The 20981-nt window shown below is 44.1% G+C and overlaps 2 protein-coding genes across 2 annotated transcripts in view; both read right to left on the bottom strand.

The window, feature by feature from the left end:
- Positions 1-20981, bottom strand: part of NMUR2 (neuromedin U receptor 2) — a 162107-nt gene that overhangs the window by 60018 nt on the left and 81108 nt on the right. The window contains exon 2 of the mRNA XM_044277460.1: positions 14082-14166. Coding sequence (XP_044133395.1) covers positions 14082-14166 — 85 coding nt within the window. The remainder of the gene's footprint in view (positions 1-14081; positions 14167-20981) is intronic.
- Positions 3008-7460, bottom strand: LOC122928390. The gene is made up of 2 exons (XM_044281178.1): positions 7253-7460; positions 3008-4536 (listed from the first exon to the last, which is right to left on the bottom strand). The coding sequence occupies exon 2, from the start codon at positions 4463-4465 to the stop codon at positions 3536-3538; it is 930 nt and encodes a 309-aa protein (XP_044137113.1). The 5' UTR covers positions 4466-4536; positions 7253-7460; the 3' UTR covers positions 3008-3535.

A 20981-nucleotide genomic window follows, 5' to 3' on the forward strand; every position in this document is an offset into this window, starting at 1 on the left:
AGATGCTTTGAAAATTAATTTTCAGCTGTTCAGTGTCAGTGAAACACGGACACACGGACCCAACACAGATCCTTCACAGGTAGGACAGGTTCACGGATGCATGACTGACCACCTGCTCATGGATTTGAGCACGGACATGGATGTGTGAATGAGGCTTTAGAGCTGTGGCATGGTATGAAAAAAATTTAAGCGATGCGCGCCGCACATATTGTCCCCCTGCAATTTTAAAAAGTTGGGAGGCATGCATTTGTTTACTCCAATGTGCCCATAGAAATCCCACTCTGTCCTTGGGTGTGGCATGTAACCCGACCGCCACATACATGGCTTCCACAATGATTTATCTGAACTAACCTGAAAGCATGCAGTAAAGATGCAGAAGTATTGCGTTTTGGTGTGGAAAAACAGGATGGCTGCCTGTTGGTACCTAAGAGAGGCTCTTTTTCCTGCTGTGGTTTGCATTGCTACAATTCAGTTTGCTGTCACAAGATGAGTGGCCCATACCTAATTTTATTATAGGGTTGCATGAATTCTAGTTACTTCCATGCAAAACAGAACACAAAGGAGTGAGCTTCCTAGATTAAATATAAGCTATGCGTTCTCATATAGTTCTCAATAAGAATTGCAACAGGGTGTGCAGACTTGTCCAAATTACTGTCTTTAGAGCAGGCATCCTCAACCTGCGGCCCTCCAGCTGTTGTAAAACTACAACTCCCACAATGCCCTGCTGTAGGCTGATACCAGTAGGCTGTTCGGGCATGCTGGGAGTTGTAGTTTTGCAACAGCTGGAGGGCCGCAGTTTGAGTATGCCTGCTTTAGAGCATCATTTCATTGACCATTAGTGAAATCTCATATTGAAAATAATTCCCAATAAGTTGCCACTCTTGTGATTTCATTGGTACTTTAAGGCCTTATGCGCACAAACTTTTTTTTCCTGTTTGCGCTCCATTTTTTGCGTTCTATATACGGACCCATTAATTTCAATTGTCCGCAAAAAAATGAATGTACTCCGCATGCATTCCATTTCTGTATTTGCGTTTTTCCGTTCTGTTCAAAGATAGAACATGTCCTATTATTGTCCGCATAACGGACAAGGATAGTACTGTTCTATTAGGGGCCAGATGTTCCGTTCCACAAAAAACGGAATGCACGCGGATGTCATCCGTATTTTCTGCGGATCCGTTTTTTGCGGACCGCAAAACACTGAAAAAGCCACACTGTCGTGTGCAATAGGCCTAAGGGCATCTGTAAGCAGCATCAACCCTATCAAACCAGGCATATTGTCTACTGATTAAAGCCAGACCTTTCTTTCCTTAATCCGTTGCAGCATTTAGCCATGCAGTAAGAACATATGGCTGAGAGCATAAATGAAAGGGCAGACAAGCCTTAGGACAAGATGTAGGAGTGCCTGAGACTGAGCATTAGGGCTCAGGCAGACGATCGTTGTTGTTTTGCAGTTCGTTTTTCACTGATCCGTTGTTCCGTATCTGAAGTTTTTTTTTCTCTGATTTAAGTCCTTTTCCATTTCGTTATTCCACAAAACATATCCATATGGTTTCCATATGCGATCAGTTTTTTGAGGATCGGAAACGGAAACAATAACTTACTAATCACCAAACACATGAGCAATATGGGCTGGGCGTAGCATTTCTACAGTATGGATCCGCAAAATACGAATGAAATACATGTATTCCATGTGTGTTCCCTATTTTTTGCGGACCCATTGACTTGACCTTGGACTGGGATTTGCGGGCAATAATAGGACGTGCACTACTTTTTTGCGGAACAGAAATACGGAAACGGAATGCACATGTTGTACCTTTTTTGCGGACCCATTGAAGTGAATGGTTCTGCATACGGTCCGCAAAAAAAACTAAACGGAAGAGGAAAGAAAATACGTTTGTGTGCATGAGCCCTTAGTTGGAAGAATGTGCAGATTCCTGTGTGTAGCTAGCTAGCAGAGGATGTTAGTGATACTAGCTATAAAGCTGCACCATCTCACAGCCTAGGTAAGAGCAAAGGAGCTAAGGTGCACCAAATTATCACTTAATTTGTCTAAACACTGATTTCTTATAAATAACATAATGGATTAGGGTACAAAAGGTATGGCTTTAATAAGCTGGGAAAGCCCTACCAGCCATTATGTCTGGCTTAGGCCTTATGCACACGGCCGTTGTGCGGCCGTTCCGTGTATAGAAGACCGCGATTTGCGGTCCCAAATGCATGGGCAACGTTTGTGCGGAGGCCAGGATGGATCGAGACCCATTCAACCTGAATGGGTCCGTGATCCGTCCGCACCGCAAAAAAATAGAACATGTTCTATTTTTTTTGTGGTGCGGAGGCATGGACAGACACATCATGGAAGCACTGCATAGTGGTTCCGTGCCTCCTTTCCGCACCGCAGCTCCGGATTGCAGACCCATCCGTGATGCGGGGAGCAAACGGACGGTGTGCATGAGGCCTTAATAGGGTTAATCCTGCTGGCTGTTGCCCTATAATTGTGCTCTGTGTGTCAGGGCTTTCATTTTACATTTTTAAGCAGGGCCAAAGTGGTTTGTGCAAAAAAGACAAATGGGAAATTTATGAAATCGTCTAAAAGTACTACTACCTGTGTTGCCGATAGCAACAACTAACAGTGCAACTTTCATTTGTTATAGTGCTCTTGAAAAAAAGAGCTGTGCTATGATTGGTTGCTATGGGAAACAAATACATTTTTACACAGTTTTAATAAATCTTACCATTGACTATAAAATGGTTAATGTTGTTGCTTGGGACATTTGAAAAGAGTGTGCCGCAAGGCACAATGCCTTTTAGTGCTACCTCAAATAAATGTAATGATACCTTTGTCTTAGGCCTTATGCACACAAAAGGTTTTCGGGTCCACACCCGAGCCGCAGTTTTTGCGGCTCGGGTGCGGACCCATTCACTTCAATGGGGCCGCAAAAGATGCGGACAGAACTCTGTGTGCTAAACGTGAAAATGTAGAAGCAGCACCTTACGGTCTCAAGATAATGCGTCGTTCAATGCAGTAGCCTAGCCGTAGGCCCTTGATCCATCAGGCCTTGGAATACGTATATAAAAAGGAAGATGGCTTCGGCAGCATGTAGCAGTATCAAAACTTCTTTATTTGTGGTCAGGACCTGACGAGTGGAAGATGCCCAACCACCACCCCCCTACCTGATTGGCCTGAGGTGTGCCTTGGCCTCACTAGGTCGGTATGCCTGAAAAAGGGGGCATACCCTGAATGTGATGGTTGAAATGACTGAATGAAGAATGGGAATGGGTGGGCAGGGGACGTCCGAATGCAGACGTGCTGCCTGGGAGAGCCGGACTGCTTAAGACAGGTACTGGCCCCTCCCACAAATCCAGGCTAGCCTGCGGCCAGCCTTAACACTTGTGGTCAGGACCTGACGAGTGGAAGATGCCCAACCACCACCCCCCTACCTGATTGGCCTGAGGTGTGCCTTGGCCTCACTAGGTCGGTATGCCTGAAAAAGGGGGCAAAACCCACCAGTGAGGGAAGGATTGGCCTGACGTGCTACTCTGCCAACTTACTGAATGCTTGGACCAGCTCTGCTTGTGGCTCCGGGATATACCGCACAAAGCACCCCGAGCGCCAGCGCCCCAAGTGTTTGATGATATGCGCAGGAACTCCATGCTTGGACGCTGCGGATGCCGCACCGATGCGGAAAGAATGCCCCGAGAATTGAGCCGGATTCAAACCTACACTGGTCAACAGGATGCGAATATGTTTGATGAACTGGCTGGACGTCAGTGGACCAACCGGAAATGGAAGTAATGGGTCGGTGGGGCTGTGAAGACTAAGGGCCAGCAAGAGGTTGTCCAAGACTGTCACTGGACACCATGCGTTTGTGGTCTGAAAGAACTTGACTACATGGCCGGGACCTACCTGCCTTGTTTTGTTGTGAGGCAACTGCAAATGAAAATTACTGCCCATCCTTACTAAGTCTCCCTTGTGGAGAGCCACCGCCCCTTGTCTGGCCTGTGTCACTTCACCTGGTCTTAAAAACCCGTAAAACGCCAAGTACATAGCTGCCTTGATCACCAGGCTGGGAAGGACTCCGAATGGTGACAGTGTGAGGACTTCCGACAGGCTACGAAACGTGTCCCCCGAAATCGGTTGACGGACCGACTTGACCGTGACCTGGCTTTTCTGAATGCCTCTGAGGATGGCCTTGATCGGGTGAGCAGAAAATATAGAGGGTCTGTCTGGCTCTTGAAGTGCCAAAAAATGCTGCACCCCAGCCAAATATAGCCTAATGGTGTTGTAGGATAAAGCCAATACCGAGTGACAATAAGACACGAAAGCCACCATATACTTGACCTGACCAGTGTCACCCCTAGGATATAGCAACTGGAAGTCTAAGAAAACCACCCACGCTCGGCGGTATGACCTCAATGTACTGATCGACAAAGACTTTGTAATGAGTGAACTGGCGACCACCATCAGCGAGTTTAGTCCAAGACCAGCAGCCGCCAGTCCGGAACCGGGGTGCCCACTGAGTCTGCTTCTGGGTTCTGTAAGAAAAAGCGTGAAAAATCAAAGCGAGATAAAGCATCAGCTGCAATATTGCTCACCCCGTCCAAAAACAGGGCATGAAAATGAAACCCCTGTTCCAGGGCTATCCAGGTCAACCTACGCATGAAAGACATGATGAGTAACGATTTAGATCTACCCTTGTTAATGATCTCTGCAGTCGCCATGTTGTCAGTGTGGAAAACCACCGTGTGACCCGACCACCTATGCCCCCAAACTATAGCAGCTGCTACTATAGGATAGATCTCGAACAATGCCGACGTCTGAGAAAACCCCGGCATCTGTAGTACATGCGTGGGCCATGAGCCGGCGAACCAATGTGAGCCAAATATGGCCGCAAAACCTATCGAGGCAGCTGCGTCTGAAAATACGTGTGGAGAATCAGACGTGGCCCTTGGAATGAACATGGAAATGCCATTCCACCCGCTGAGAAATCTGTCCCACATGAACAGATCTGCTCGGGCGTTGGCATTAAGATGCACTGATGCGTCCAAATCACTGGTCTGTTGGAGTAGGACTAGCAATCTAGAAATAAATGATCTACCCTGAGGAATGATCCTCATGGCGAAGTTTAACATACCCAACAGAGACTGCAATTCTCTCTTGGTGCAAACCTGCGACGTGAGCAAGGAACGGACACCTAACTTGATCCTGTCGAGTTTGTCTTGTGGCAGACTGGCCGACATGTCGCGTGAATCCAGGGAGATCCCCAAGAATGTGACAACCTGCGCAGGCCCTTCTGTTTTGTGGGCAGCAACCGGAATGTTTAACTCCTTGAAAACTTGCAAGAGAATCTGCAAGTCAACAGGCGCCCGTGAGGGTTCTTCTATCAACAGAAAATCATCCAGGTAGTGAATGACATTCTGGCAAGCCCGTACTTCCAACAAAATCCATTCCAGAGCCTGCGCTAACTTATCAAACAGACTGGGGCTGCTCTTGGAACCAAACGTCAACTTGGTGGCGAAATAGTAAGCATCTCTCCATTTGATGCCATGCCACTGCCAGAGAGATGGGCTAATGGGCAGCAGTTTGAACGCATCAGAGACATCTGCTTTGGACAGCCAAGCACCCCTGCCTGTCTGTAGAATGACCTGGATAGCCTGGTCCACGGAAGTGTACTACAATGAAAATTCCTCAGACGGAATCAATGAGTTGAGACTAGGAACGTGAGAAGAATGTGGAGCAGACAAGTCATAAATCAAACGAAATTTATTGGAGTATTTCCCCTGTGCCACCCCCACCGGGCTCACCCTCCATGTGAAAAAAGGAGAGGACTGGAAAGGACCAATTATGAAGCCCTTCTCCAGCTCACTTGCCAACAGCAGATCCACCAGGTCAGGACGTCTAGAAGCCGACTGCAGGTTGGGGCATTCATGAGTCTGCTGAGGTAAGGCGATGAGCCCGGTGTGGAACCCCCGTGAAAATCCTTCCACCAAAAAAGCGCGGAACGACTGCACCGGATGAAGTCGCAGCAGCTGGTCTAGAACCTCGACATTCACCCGGCTCAGTCATGCCGGCTTCACGGTGCAGACTGTGACCGGATGTGCCCTAAAACATGTGGCACAGATGTGCAGGAGCCTGCACTAGCTGAAATTGCAGACAGCATAGTTGAAGTTGTTGCAGAGCTGGGCTTTCCCCAAGTAATGAATGGGTCTCCCCAGTTTGTCAAACTGGGTAGCCTGCTGGCTGGGACCCGGGTTGAACCCGCCTCTGGAGGTACTGGGGGCAAGGACACAAACTCTTCAATGTCTGAAGGCTGAGACATGACGACTGCAACCACACAACAACAACAGAGAAAGGGAGAGAGGAGGGGAAAAAGAAAACAAAAACAACCTGTTAACCCTACGACCTGCTGCCCATAAGCCGACAGACAAGGTGACAGAATCTAAACCCCCCCCCCCAGCAGCGTGGAACGTTTTAACGAGAAGCCGACGAGGCTGACAGGGAGTATGATAGTCGTTTCCACTGACGTATGAGACGAGCCCGAGTTTGTCTGAATCTGTGACGTGGCAGATTCATTAAAAACGAACACTGCGGGCTAACGAACCTACAGACGTGGTAGGTGATGTATGTAAGTATAGGATTTGTGGAAAACAGACCGTATGACGTATGACACTATTCTACGAGATGATGCGAGGTGTCTCTGTCTGTCGTGCGAGAGTGTGGCTGTACTAGCGAATGTACCTATGCTAGTGGTGTATGCACGAAGTTTGGTGGAAAAAGGTTCCCACCCCTTTTTTTTTTTTTTTTTTTTTTTTATTAAACAATCCACCTATTTTTTTTTTTTTTTTTTTCCTTCTTTATTTAACAACCCCCTTTTTTTTTTTTTTTTTTTTCCGTCAAACTGGCTGATGTGCAAACTATGTGTCTAAGGTATGTATGTAGTGTATGTGAAGAGTGTCAAACATGTGCACCACCAGCAACCTTGTAAGTAATCAACCCAGTAATGGCACCAGGACCCAGCTACCAGAGTTTTAACCTGCTGAGCCCAGATGACTCGCAGCCCCTGTGTAAACTTAAATGCAGGTTATGTTGAAAAGGCAGTGAGCTCCAACCATGTGACAATGCTGCCCCCTGGTGCCAAAACTTGAATTGCATGTGCCTGAACGTAGTGAGGAGAAGCGATCCTCCGGCACACTTCCCCCTCTCTTCACACCCTCCTACCCTCCCCCACGTTGCCACACTGCCCAAACAAACCAGTTATCCTGGACAACGATCTTTAACAGCTGCAGACTGAAGGGAAAGGTACACCCGGCTTCTCTGAGGACCCACTCGTGCAGGACGCTTGCTGATGACGTCACACCCGGAAGTAGCAGACGTCCGAATGCAGACGTGCTGCCTGGGAGAGCCGGACTGCTTAAGACAGGTACTGGCCCCTCCCACAAATCCAGGCTAGCCTGCGGCCAGCCTTAACACTTGTACCTCCAGACACAAATGGCAACGTTTCGACTGTTCACCAGTCTTTGTCAAGCCTAATGACATCAGTGTTGGTAGGCATATAAATACCCCCCATAATAAAAAACACGCCCCACATTCAATCAACAAAGCTAATCATTGTGATGGAATAAATCTGTACAGGTTATTACTTACTGAAACCGGCATGGCCTCCATCCTCCTCATGTGCGCCACAGCGTGTTGTTTACTCCATTGCGCAGCCGCGGCTCGCCGGCTACACATGTCGGAAGTGTCGTCAGTTACCATGACTACGGCAGGCATAGACGTCTCCGGCCAATAGAAAGCCAGAAGAGAACATTGTCGTCATCGTCGTCATCATCTGCGCGACGTCTATGGGTTAAACTTGGAGTTTAACGTTACATCTATCGACTGATGTGGGTCGTTCGATGGTCCTCTTCAGTATAGGGACATCATTAATTAATTTTTTATAATTAATTTTTTATATGTGATAACACATCCCCATTATAGTGACTGCTATAATTGTATGATATAATGTCTTTTATTGTCTGATGGGTGTCATTTGTGAAATATGTGCTATACATAATGATGTGCGACGCCGGACATGGTCTCCACCTCTGTTTGATTTGGCCATTAGTTAGGGAGAATGTGGTGATCATTGTTGCGATCTTGATCTGACAATGTTCATCCAGCCACTTATCGAGTGCATGTTGACATATGGATCATGCACATCACCTTAGGTTAAGTTGCGCAGTCCGCGGCGTCGGGGTCTCCATGGCTCCGACACTTGCATTGTGTCTTCATTGGCTGCGCCGCCCATGTGACCCATGAGATTGACGCACGGTTGTGCGCACCATGTGGGGTGTCACGTGGACGTCGCGCAGATGATGACGACGATGACGACAATGTTCTCTTCTGGCTTTCTATTGGCCGGAGACGTCTATGCCTGCCGTAGTCATGGTAACTGACGACACTTCCGACATGTGTAGCCGGCGAGCCGCGGCTGCGCAATGGAGTAAACAACACGCTGTGGCGCACATGAGGAGGATGGAGGCCATGCCGGTTTCAGTAAGTAATAACCTGTACAGATTTATTCCATCACAATGATTAGCTTTGTTGATTGAATGTGGGGCGTGTTTTTTATTATGGGGGGTATTTATATGCCTACCAACACTGATGTCATTAGGCTTGACAAAGACTGGTGAACAGTCGAAACGTTGACATTTGTGTCTGGAGGTACAAATAAAGAAGTTTTGATACTGCTACATGCTGCCGAAGCCATCTTCCTTTTTATATAAGAACTCTGTGTGCTGTCCGCATCCGTTGCTCCGTTCCGAGGCCCCGTAAAAAAATATAGCAAGTCCTATTCTTGTCCGTTTTGCTGATCAAATAACGGAAGTGTGAACTCAGCCTAAGGCCTCATGCACATGACCGCAAAAAACAGAACGGTCGTGTGCATGAGGCCTTAGTCTGAGTTCACACTTCCATTATTTGATCAGTTATTTCCATCAGTTATTGTGAGCCAAAGCCAGTAGTGAAGCCTACTCAGAGATAGGCCTCATGCACACGACTGTTTTTTTTTTTTTTTTAGGTTCTGCAAAAACGGGGTCCGTGATCCGTGACCGTTTTTTCGTTCCGTGAGTCTTCCTTGATTTTTGGAGGATCCACGGACATGAAAAATGAAAAAAAAATCTAAGTCAAGTTTGCCATTGAAATGATAGGAAAAAACGGACACGGATCACGGACGCGGATGACAATCTTGTGTGCATCCGTGATTTTTCACGGACCCATTGACTTGAATGGGTCCGTGAACCGTTGGCCGTGAAAAAAATAGGACAGGTCATATTTTTTTCACGGCCAGGAAACACGGATCACGGATGCGGCTGCCAAACGGTGCATTTTCTGATTTTTCCACGGACCCATTGAAAGTCAATGGGTCCGCGAAAAAAAACAGAAAACGGCATGTGCATGAGGCCATAAGGTGTAATGGAAAGATCTGCACTTGTTCTTTGTATTTGACCCGCACCTGGTTTTAGTTCACAATAACTGATGGAAATAACTGATCAGATAACGGTAGTGTGAACTCGGCCTTAGTGGTCCATTTTTTCTGGAGAAAAAGTACTTATGATCTATATGTAATGAGCAGTTAAGTGCATCAAGTGCGTATCCAAGCCACTCTGTGCATGCTTACTCCTCCTCTTTCCTTTGCCAGCTACTTCCTCTCCTTCTTGATTGGCAGGGACGGGTGAGATAATATCTCTGCAGGAACTTCAATCGAGAAGGAAAGAGCGAGGCTGGCAGAGGAAGCAGGAGTAGTAAGGGTTCACAGAGTGGCTTAGGCACGCCCTTAGTGCACTTAACTGCTCATTTGCATGTGGATTAAAAAAACATTTTCTCCAGAATGAAACAATGGATGAGTAAGTTAAATATTACATTACATTCAGCTGAGCTAGCCCTACAGCACATTTTGCCTGTTTAAGACACCTACACATAGCTGCGCATTTACAGACAGAATATCAGCAGCAGATTTTCATGCAGATTTCTCTCTGTTTCTGCATCAATTCTGCACCAAAATCCGCATGTATTTACTTTGATGTGATTTTTTTCCCCTATCTCAGCCTTTGCACCGCAAAGGGTGAAATTTGCACTTGTGATTACATTGTGCTTCACACAGAAAACACAGCATAATACAGTTCCAGCAACATATACGAAATTAGATACCATTTGTATTGTAAATTCGTACTGTGGATTTAGAAACCTGCAGTATATCAATTGATTGTGTGATTTTTTTATTTTATTTGTATGACTGCATTGCAAAGGGTGAGCTCTGTGGCAGATCCATATCAAATTCGCATGCAAGTAACGCATGTGGATTTGGTGAGGAAAAACACAAATCCCCCTGGTAACTCTGCAGAAAACAACTGACCTGCAGAGGAGTTAAAAATCCACACGGTAGGTAATTTCCAATTGGAAAAAAAAACTGAAAGTGTTTCACACTTTGCAGGTACTCTGTATTACCAGCATAATGTGCAATGTGTGCAGGTAGCCTAACATTGAAATTCCTCAGGACAGTCTCCCTTTAAGGATACCTGCATACGGGTGTTAGTGAAAGCGCAGAAGATTCACAAGTAATTTTGTGAGGATTTCTGCATCCAAACTGCACCATAACCCACAATTTCTAAGTGCATTTTTTGTTGCAAATTTGATGCTTTGAAAAGTCTGCAGCTAACATGGTTATAAGGGAAAATAATAGCATTCTTAATACAAAATGCTGAGTAAAATAGTGATGGAGGGGTTAAAAAAATAAAAATAATAATAATTTAACTCACCTTATCCACTTGTTCGAGCAGCCCAGCTTCTTTTCTTTCTTCTTCTTTGAGGAAAAGGACCTGTGGTGATGTCACTGTGCTCATCACATGGTCCGTCACATGATCCACCACCATGGTGACAGACCATGTGATGAGCGCAGTGATGTAACCACAGGTTACTTTCCTCACAGATCATCAAAGAAGAAGACAGAAGAGAAGCCGGGCCGTGGGAGAGGTGAGTTAAATAATTTTTTCATTTTTTTAACCCCTCCATCCCTAATTTACTAAGCATTCTGTAATAAGAATGCTATTTTTTATCCTTATAACCATGTTATAAGGGAAAATAATAATGATCGGGTCCACATCCTGAACATCTCCTAGCAACCATGCATGAAAATTGCACCGCATCCGCATTTGCTTGCGGATGCTTGCGATTTTCACACAACCCCTATTCACTTCTATGGGGCCTGCGTTTCCTGAAAAACGCACAAAATAGAGCATGCTGCGATTTTCATGCAACGCACAAGTGATGCGTGAAAATCACAGCCCATGTGCACAGCCCCTTAGAAATGAATAGATCCGGATTCAGTGCAGGTGCAATGCGTTCACCTCATGCATTGCACCCGCGCGGAAAACTCGCCCGTGTGAAAGAGGCCTTAGGGTACTTACACATATGCAGATTTGTATGCAAAAAATCCACACCAAAACTGTATAAATATACAGTTGCAAGAAAAAGTATGTGAACCCTTTGGAACGATATGGATTTCTGCACAAATTGGTCATAAAATGTAATCTGATCTTCATCTAAGTCACAACAATAGACACTCACAGTGTGCTTAAAGTAATAAAACACAAAGAATTTAATGTTACCATGTTTTTATTGAACACACCATGTAAATATTTACAGTGCAGGTGGAAAAAGTATGTGAACCCCTAGACTAATGACATCTCCAAGAGCTAATTGGAGTGAGGTGTCAGACAACTGGAGTCCAATCAATGAGATTAGATTGAAAGTGTTGGTTACAGCTGCCCTGCCCTATAAAAAAAACACACACACACCAGTTCTGGGTTTGCTTTTCACAAGAAGCATTGCCTGATGTGAAAAGAGCTCTCAAAAGACCTACAATTAAGAATTGTTGACTTGCATAAAGCTGGAAAGGGTTATAAAAGTATCTCCAAAAGCCTTGCTGTCCATCAGTCCACGGTAAGACAAATTGTCTTTAAATGGAGAAAGTTCAGCACTGCTGCTACTCTCCCTAGGAGTGGCCATCCTGTAAAGATGACTGCAAGAGCACAGCGCAGACTGCTCAATGAGGTGAAGAAGAATCCTAGAGTGTCAGCTAAAGACTTACAAAAGTCTCCAGCATATGCTAACATCCCTGTTAGCGAATCTATGATACGTAAAACACTAAACAAGAATGGATTTCATGGGAGGATGCCACAGAGGAAGCCACTGCTGTCCAAAAAAAACATTGATGCACATTTACAGTTTACACAAGAGCACCTGGATGTTCCACAGCAATACTGGCAAAATATTCTGTAGACAGATGAAACCAAAGTTGAGTTGTTTGGAAGAAACACCCAACACTATGTGTGGAGAAAAAGAGGCACAGCACACCAACATCAAAACCTCATCCCAACTGTGAAGTATAGTGGTGGGGGCATCATGGTTTGGGGCTGCTTTGCTGCGTCAGGGCCTGGACGGATTGCTATTATCAAAGGAAAAATGTACTCCCAGGTTTATCAAGACATTTTGCAGGAGAACTTAAGGTCATCTGTCCACCAGCTGAAGCTCAACAGAAGATGGGTGTTGCAACAGGGCAACAACTCAAAGCATAGAAGTAAATCAACAACAGAATGGCTTAAACAGAAGAAAATACGCCTTCTGGAGTGGCTCAGTCAGAGTCCTGATCTCAACCAGATTGAGATGCTGTGGCATGACCTCAAGAAAGCGATTCACACCAGACATCCCAAGAATATTACTGAAACAGTTCTGTAAAGAGGAATTGTCATGAATTACTCCTGACCATTGTGCACGTCTGATCTGCAACTACAGGGAACGTTTGGTTGAAGTTATTGCTGCCAAAGGAGGTTCAACCAGTTATTAAATCCAAGGGGTCACATAGTTTTTCCACCTGCAGTGTGAATGTTTACATGGTGTGTTCAATAAAAACATGGTAACATTTAATTATTTGTGTTATTAGTTTAAGCAGACTGTGATTGTCTATTGTTGTGACTTAGATGAAGATCAGATCACATTTTATGACCAATTTGTGCAGAAATTCATATCATACCACAGGGTTCACATACTTTTTCTTGCAACTGTATATGAATCCACACTATTTTCACAGTATTAGGCCTCATGCGCATGAACGTTGTTTTGGTCCGCATCCGAGCCGCAATGTTTGCAGCTTGGATGCGGACCCATTCACTTCAAGGGGGCCACAAAAGATGCGGACAGCACTCCGCATACGCTGTCCGCATATGTTGCTCCGTTCCGTGGCCCGCAAAAAAATATGACCTGCCCTATTCTTGTCAGTTTTGCGGACAAGAATAGGCCATTATAGTAATGGCTGTCCGTGCCGTTCCACAAATTGCGGAACGCACACAGACCCATGCGCGTTTTGCGAATCCGGAATTTGCAGATCGCAAAACACACAACGGTCATGTGCATGAGGCCTTAGCATGAGGCCTTAGTGTGTTTTTTTTTATGTAGTTATGATTTGCGCAATCACACAAACACTTAACATGGTGCTTATTTTAATATCCATATGGCAGGTCAATTTCTGCACAGAAAATATATGCAAAGTTTACATGAGATTTTTAAAATCTCATTCCTTTTGTAGTACTGTATTACGTTGCGCTTTTTTCCGCATGGACGTGAGTAATCCACAATATATGCAGGTAACTTAAAGGTTTTGCAGAATGCAGGGTATGTGATAAAATAGCTAAATTTTTATTATTCACCTTGAAAATACCCCACCGCTCCTCTGTTGGTACCCTGTAGCAATAATATTGTGACTATCTGCAAATGATAACTGCAGCCAATCAGCGGATAGTGAATGGCTGCAGTGGTCATGTATCATGGATAATTCCTTTAATATAGTCAGTGGTCACGCATAATGTAGCTCTATTTGCTTTGTCCCTTTAAGATGCTGCATTATTTGTATATTGAACATTGTAATGCAATATATTTTTTCAAGCACATTTTAGACACATTTTTTTTTATTGTTGGTTACATGCCAAAGAGATCATTCATCTCCACTGAACAGACTGCTCAATACTGAAGTTCATTTCATACTTACACAGCATCTTTGTGACCGATTTCCTTGATGGCCTCTGTATGTTAACAGACATTTTGCCAGCTTCCAGTGAATGATCTCCCCTGAGCTGAACAAGACAAAGTGATGAAATAAAAAATCTGTGAAACAGTTGACTTACTCTTAGGCCTCTTTCACACGGGCGTCATGTTTTTTGCCCGGATAAGAGGCGGGTGCGTTGCGGGAAAATGCGCGATTTTTCTGCGCGAGTGCAAAACATTGTCATGCGTTTTGCACTTGCGTGAGAAAAATCGCGCATGTTTGGTACCCAGACCCGAACTTCTTCACAGAAGTTCGGGCTTGGGATTGATGTTCTGAAGATTGTATTATTTTCCCTTATAACATGGTTATAAGGGAAAATAATAGCATTCTGACTACAGAATGCTTTGTATAATAGTGCTGGAAGGGTTAAAAATAATAAAAAAGTTAACTCACCTTCTCCTCTTGTTCGCGCAGATGCCACTCTGTTCTTTAGCTGTGGACTGAATGACCTGAGGTGACGTCAGATCACATGCTCCAATCACATGGTCCATCACCATGGTGATGGAGCATGTGATCTGACGTCATCAAAGGTCCTTTAGCCCACAGATAAAGAACAGACCGGCATCTGCGCTAACAAGAGGAGAAGGTGAGTTAACTTTTTTATTATTTTTAACCCTTCCAGCACTATTATACTAAGCATTCTGTAGTCAGAATGCTATTATTTTCCCTTATAACCATGTTATAAGGGAAAATAATACAGTGAATAGACTGTCACCTAGAACCCATGCGTGAAAATCGCACCGCATCCGCACTTGCTTGCGGATGCATGCGATTTTCACGCAACCCCATTCATTTCTATAGGGCCTGCGTTACGTGAAAAACGCACAAAGAGGAGCATGCTGCGATTTTCACGCAACGCACAAGTGATGCGTGAAAATCACCGCTCGTGTGCACAGTCTCATAGAAATGAATGGGTCAGGATTCAGTGCGGGTGCAATGCGTTCACCGCACGCATCGCACCCGCACGGAAAACTCGCCCGTGTGAAAGGGGCCTTACATTTGTCTATAAAATCTCACTTCTCAGATAGAAGCCAACAGAAAATCAAATAAATCACTCCTTGAAGAACATAGAAACATAGAATGTGTCGGCAGATAAGAACCATTTGGCCCATCTAGTCTGCCCAATATATCTGAATCCTATGAATAGTCCCTGGCCCTATCTTATATGAAGGATAGCCTTATGCCTATCCCATGCATGCTTAAACTCCTTCACTGTATTTGCAGCTGCCACTTCTGCAGGAAGACTATTCCGTGCATCCACTACTCTCTCAGTAATGTAATACTTCCTTATATTACTTTTAAACCTTTGCCCCTCTAATTTAAAACTGTGTCCTCTTGTGGTAGTTTTTCTTCTTTTAAATAGTCTCTCCTCCTTTACCGAGTTGATTCCCTTTATGTATTTAAAAGTTTCTATCATATCCCCTCGGTCTCTTCTTTCTTCCAAGCTATACATATTAAGGTCTTTTAACCTTTCCTGGTAAGTTTTATCCTGCAATCCATGGACCAGTTTAGTAGCTCTTCTCTGAACTCTCTCTAGAGTATCTATATCCTTCTGGAGATATGGCCTCCAGTACTGCGCACAATACTCCAAGTGAGGTCTCACTAGTGATCTGTACAGCGGCATAAGCACTTCACTCTTTCTACTGCTTATACCTCTCCCTATACATCCAAGCACTCTGCTGGCATTTCGTGCTGCTCTATTACATTGTCTTCCCACCTTTAAGTCTTCTGAAATAATTACTCCTAAATCCCTTTCCTCAGATACTGAGGTCAGGACTGTGTCAAATATTCTATATTCTGCCCTTGGGTTTTTACGCCCCAGGTGCATTATCTTGCACTTATCCACATTAAATTTCAGTTGCCAGAGTTCTGACCATTCTTCTAGTTTTCCTAAATCCTTTTCCATTTGGCGTTTCCCTCCAGGAAAATCAACCCTGTTACATATCTTTGTGTCATCAGCAATTAGACAAACCTTACCATCGAGGCCTTTTGCAATATCACTTATGAAGATATTAAACAAAATTGGTCCCAGTACAGATCCCTGTGGAATCCCACTGGTAACATGACCTTGTTTTGAATGTTCTCCATTGACTACAACCCTCTGTTGTCTGTCACTCAGCCACTGCCTGATCCACTCAGCAATATGGGAGTCCATGCTCAATGACTGCAGTTTATTGATAAGTCTTCTATGTGGGACAGTGTCAAAAGCCTTACTAAAATCTAGATATGCGATGTCTACTGCACCTCCACCGTCTATTATTTTAGTCACCCAGTCAAAAAAATCTATAAGATTTGTTTGACATGATCTCCCTGAAGTAAACCCATGCTGTTTTTCATCTTGCAATCCATGGGATTTTAGATGTTCCACAATACTATCCTTTAATAGGGTTTCCATTAATTTGCCTACTATTGATGTCAGACTCACTGGTCTATAGTTGCTCGATTCCTCCTTACTACCTTTCTTGTGAATGGGCACGACATTTGCCAATTTCCAATCTTCCGGGACGACTCCTGTTACTAATGATTGGTTAAATAAATCTGTTAACGGTTTTGCCAGCTCACCACTAAGCTCTTTTAATAATTTTGGGTGTATCTCATCAGGCCCCTGTGACTTATTTGTCTTCACTTTAGACAGCAAACTTAGAACATCTTCCTCTGTAAAGAACCTTTCTTATATAGCTTACGTGATAAGTGCTATACAGTATTTTGTATACAATAAAGACAATATTAACAATGTCCTGAGATGACAGTGTAGTTTTAGTTTTTTTGTGAATTTTAGATTTTTTAGGTACAGCAATGACATCAGAGAAGGAAGATATTACAGTTGCAGCCGAAAGTTTTGAGACTGACATATTAATTTTCACAAAGTTTGCTGCTTCAGTGTTTTTCTAACTTTTTGTCAGATATTTCTATGGTATAGTACAATTATAAGCATTTCATACGTTTATTTTATTTTTTATTTTATTGATGCATACATTAGGTTTAGGCAAAGACTCAATAGTTCCAGTGTTAACTTCTGCAGTTCACCCTGGCATTCTGGATATCACTTTTGACTTGTGACATGGTAACACATCCATCAATCCAGTTCAACCTGTTATCCTGCAAGTTGGCCAAAAACTTGGTAGAAGCCAATTTTCTTCATTTTAGGGGAAAAAATTCCTTCTCGACTCCAATCAGGCAATCAGAATAACTCCCTGGATCAACGACCCCTCTCTAGTAGCTATAGCCTGTAATATTATTACACTCCAGAAATACATCCAGGCCCCTCTTGAACTCTTTTAGTGAATTCACCATCACCACCTCTTACAGAAGGGAGTTCCATAGTCTGACTGCTCTTACCGTAAAGAATCCCCTTCTTCCCTCTAGAGATAGATGATTTCCCCTTGTCACAGTGCTGGGTATAAACAGATCATGGGTGATATCTCTGGACCCCTGATATATTTATACATAGTTATTAAATCTCTCCTCAGTTGTCTTTTTTCTAAACTGAATAACCCTAATTTTGATAATCTTTCAGGGTACTGTAGTTGCCCCATTCCCGTAATTACTTTAGTTGACCTCCTCTGTACCCTCTCCAGCTCTGCTATGTCTGCCTTGTCCACAGGAGCCCAGAATTGTGCACAGTACTCCATGTGTGGTCTGGCCAGTGATTTGTAAAGTGGAAGGGCTATGTTCTCATCACATGCATCTATACCCTTATTAATGCAACCCATTATCCTTATGGCCTTGGCAGCAGTTGTCTGACATTGGTTTCTACAGTTAAGTTTGTTGTCCACTAAAATTCCAAAGTCCTTTTCAGAGCTGGGACAAGGTATTTCGGCGCCCTAGGCAGAGCAAGCAAATTGCGCCCCCCTCCCCATCTCCTGAATCAATTAAAAGTGACATTACTTCCTAAAAAAAAGATTAAAGCATATTTAAAAGAAGCAGTAAAGGTCAGATCCAGTGACTTACAGGTGAGGTCGACACGGATTTCAGTTCTTTACTTGTGCCCAGTAATAATAAAGCATTAACAGTATCCCTGGTAGTAATAATGCCACCAGTTCCCCCAATATTTTTAATGCCCCTCCTGTAGTGCACCTTGTATTATATAGCTCCCCCATAATTACATTATATAATATATTTTTTTTTTTTTTTACCAGTATATATATGCCCCTTGTAGTACTCCCAGATAATGCTCCTCTGCCCCATAGTGCCAGTATATATATGCCTCAATAGTGCCAGTGTGTGTGTGTGTGTGTATATATATATATATATATATATATATATATATATATATATATATATATAAATAAATAATAAAAACACAGATAATGCAGCAGCACAGTCAGACGTTGTGCACTGGGTGCAAATCCTCACAGAGGCCGGCCCCTCCTCCACGATATATACAGGACAAATGACGAGGCAGCACTTCCAGCTTTCAGTGATAGGGTGAAGACCCCAAAAGACTTTAATCCAGCAACGTTTCGGCCTACTCAATGAGGCCTTTATCAGCTTGATAAAGGCCTCATTGAGTAGGCCGAAACGTTGCTGGATTAAAGTCTTTTGGGGTCTTCACCCTATCACTGAAAGCTGGAAGTGCTGCCTCGTCATTTGTCAAATATATATATAGTTCCCTGTAGTACCCATATATAATGCTCCTCCATCCCCTGTTGTATAATGTTTCCCCCATGTACAGTCAGTATATAATGCTACCCCCAATTGCCGGTATATAATGCTCCCCCACCCTAGTTTCTGTATATACAGGTATATGCCCCAATACTGATAGTAAATATGCATATAATGTCCCCCATAGAACTAGCATATAATGCTCCTCCACACCCTGTTATTCCTGTATATAATGCTCCCCCTTGTACAGCCAGTATATAATGTTTCTCTCCTGTACAGCTAGTATATAATGCTCCCCCCAGTGCCAGTATATAATGCTCGGCCATTGCTCAGGGTAAAAAACAAACTCTTACCTCCACCACCGTCTGCGCTGCAGGCCACAAACCTCTTCCAATCTGTGTCCCGTGTTCCTGTGTTGCTGCATTGTGACGCTGGTGATCCACATGACATCACCACTCCTCCTGCACCAGGTCTTGTATGATCATGTCATTGCACGAGACCCGACACAAGAGCTGTGATGTCATGTGGACCACCTGTGCTGGATCATGCATGACATTATCACATGAGACCCAGTGCAGGAGGACACCGTGACATCATGGCAACTTCTTGCGCCGCTTTACTGCCTCATAGGCTTCAGGCCGCGAGACTGAATGGCCTCAGATGCGGTCATGAAAGCGACCCAACTTCTGGGTAGCAAGGTGGTGCATTAGGCAGACTCCTACCCTCGCTTACCCATCGTCCCCGCCCTAGTCCTTTTCCATTTCAGTGTTACCCAGTGTTTTACCATTTAGTATGTACTGCTGTCTTGTAGCCTTGTATTTCTCTTTCCCATTTGCATAACCTTAAATGTATCAGTGTTAAACCTCATTTGTCACTTCTCTTGTACTCCATCATGCTGGAAAAAGCAATGTTCATCACTAAATTGCTCCTAGATCGTTGGCAGAAGTTGCTCCTGGAGGATGTTTTGATATAATTCTTCATTCTTGGCAGTGTTGTTAGGCAGAATTGTGAGTGAACCTACTCCCTTGTATGAGAAGCCACCCAAGACATGAATGGTCTCAAGATGCTTCACTGTTGGCATGCCACAGGACTCATGGTAGCGTTAACCTTTTCTACTCTGGACAATCATTTTTGCAGATGTCCCAAACAGTCTGAATCCGAGAAAATACCTTTACCCCCACCTCTGGGGTCTAATCCCTGTACTTCCTGCAGAATGTCAGTTTGTCCTTGATGTTTTCCTTGAAGAGAAGTGGCTTCTTTGCTGCCCTTCTTGACACCAGGCCGTTCTCTAAAAGCCTTTGGCTTGCACTCACACCTGCCTGCTGCCATTCCAGGACAAGGTCTGCACTGGTGGTGACCCGATCCCATAGGTGAATCCTCTTTAGGAGACAGTCCTAGCACTTGCTGGACTTTCTTGGGTGCCATGAAGCTTTCTTCACAGCAATTGAACCTCTCTCCTTGAAGTTCCTGATGATCCAATAAATGGTTGAGTTAGGTGAAATTTTACGTGAACAATGCCTTTTCCTGTGAAGCCCTTTTGATGCAAAGTAATGATGACTGCATGTGTTTCCTTGGGAGTAACAATGATTTTAGAGCAACCAGTCTGCTCTTCTAATTTAATGACCATGACAGAGTGATATCAGCTGCCATGTCCTTATTAAAGAAGATCTGTAACCGAAAAATGCAATGCAATCTGACAACACCATGTTATAGAGCAGGAGAAGCTGAGTATATATATTTCAGTAAAATTTGTAATTTTTACATTTAGATCTGCAGCCCTTTGACGAGCTATCGATACAGGAGGGAGGTGTTATCAGTGACTGACAGCTCTCTCTATGTACACTGATAACCCCTCCCTCATGTATTGATAGCACATTACAGTGCTGCAGATGTAAAGGTAAAAATTACAAATGCTTATGTCCAAGTCAGCTCGACAAGTGAAGTGTAGAGAAGATTGCTTTAAAGAAACATCTCTGCCTATTAAAGGGAACCTGTCACCTCAAAAATGCATCTACCTCATAGTAGCAGCAGTACCTCATAGTAGCCCGCATCCTGTTAATAATCATATATTTCATCCTGTTGTACAATGCTGCGTAAGTTCATAAAAGGCAGTTTTATTCTCCATCAGCGCTATAGGCAGCGGCCTCCTTGCTTCAAGTCAAGGAACCACGCCCCCTCTTGCCCGAGAGTGACAGCCTGCAGTGTGGCCACAATTCTCCAAGTTTCACGCATGCGCAG

The sequence above is a fragment of the Bufo gargarizans genome, chromosome 2, assembly GCF_014858855.1.
Source record: "Bufo gargarizans isolate SCDJY-AF-19 chromosome 2, ASM1485885v1, whole genome shotgun sequence".
NCBI classification, from domain to species: Eukaryota; Metazoa; Chordata; class Amphibia; order Anura; family Bufonidae; genus Bufo; species Bufo gargarizans.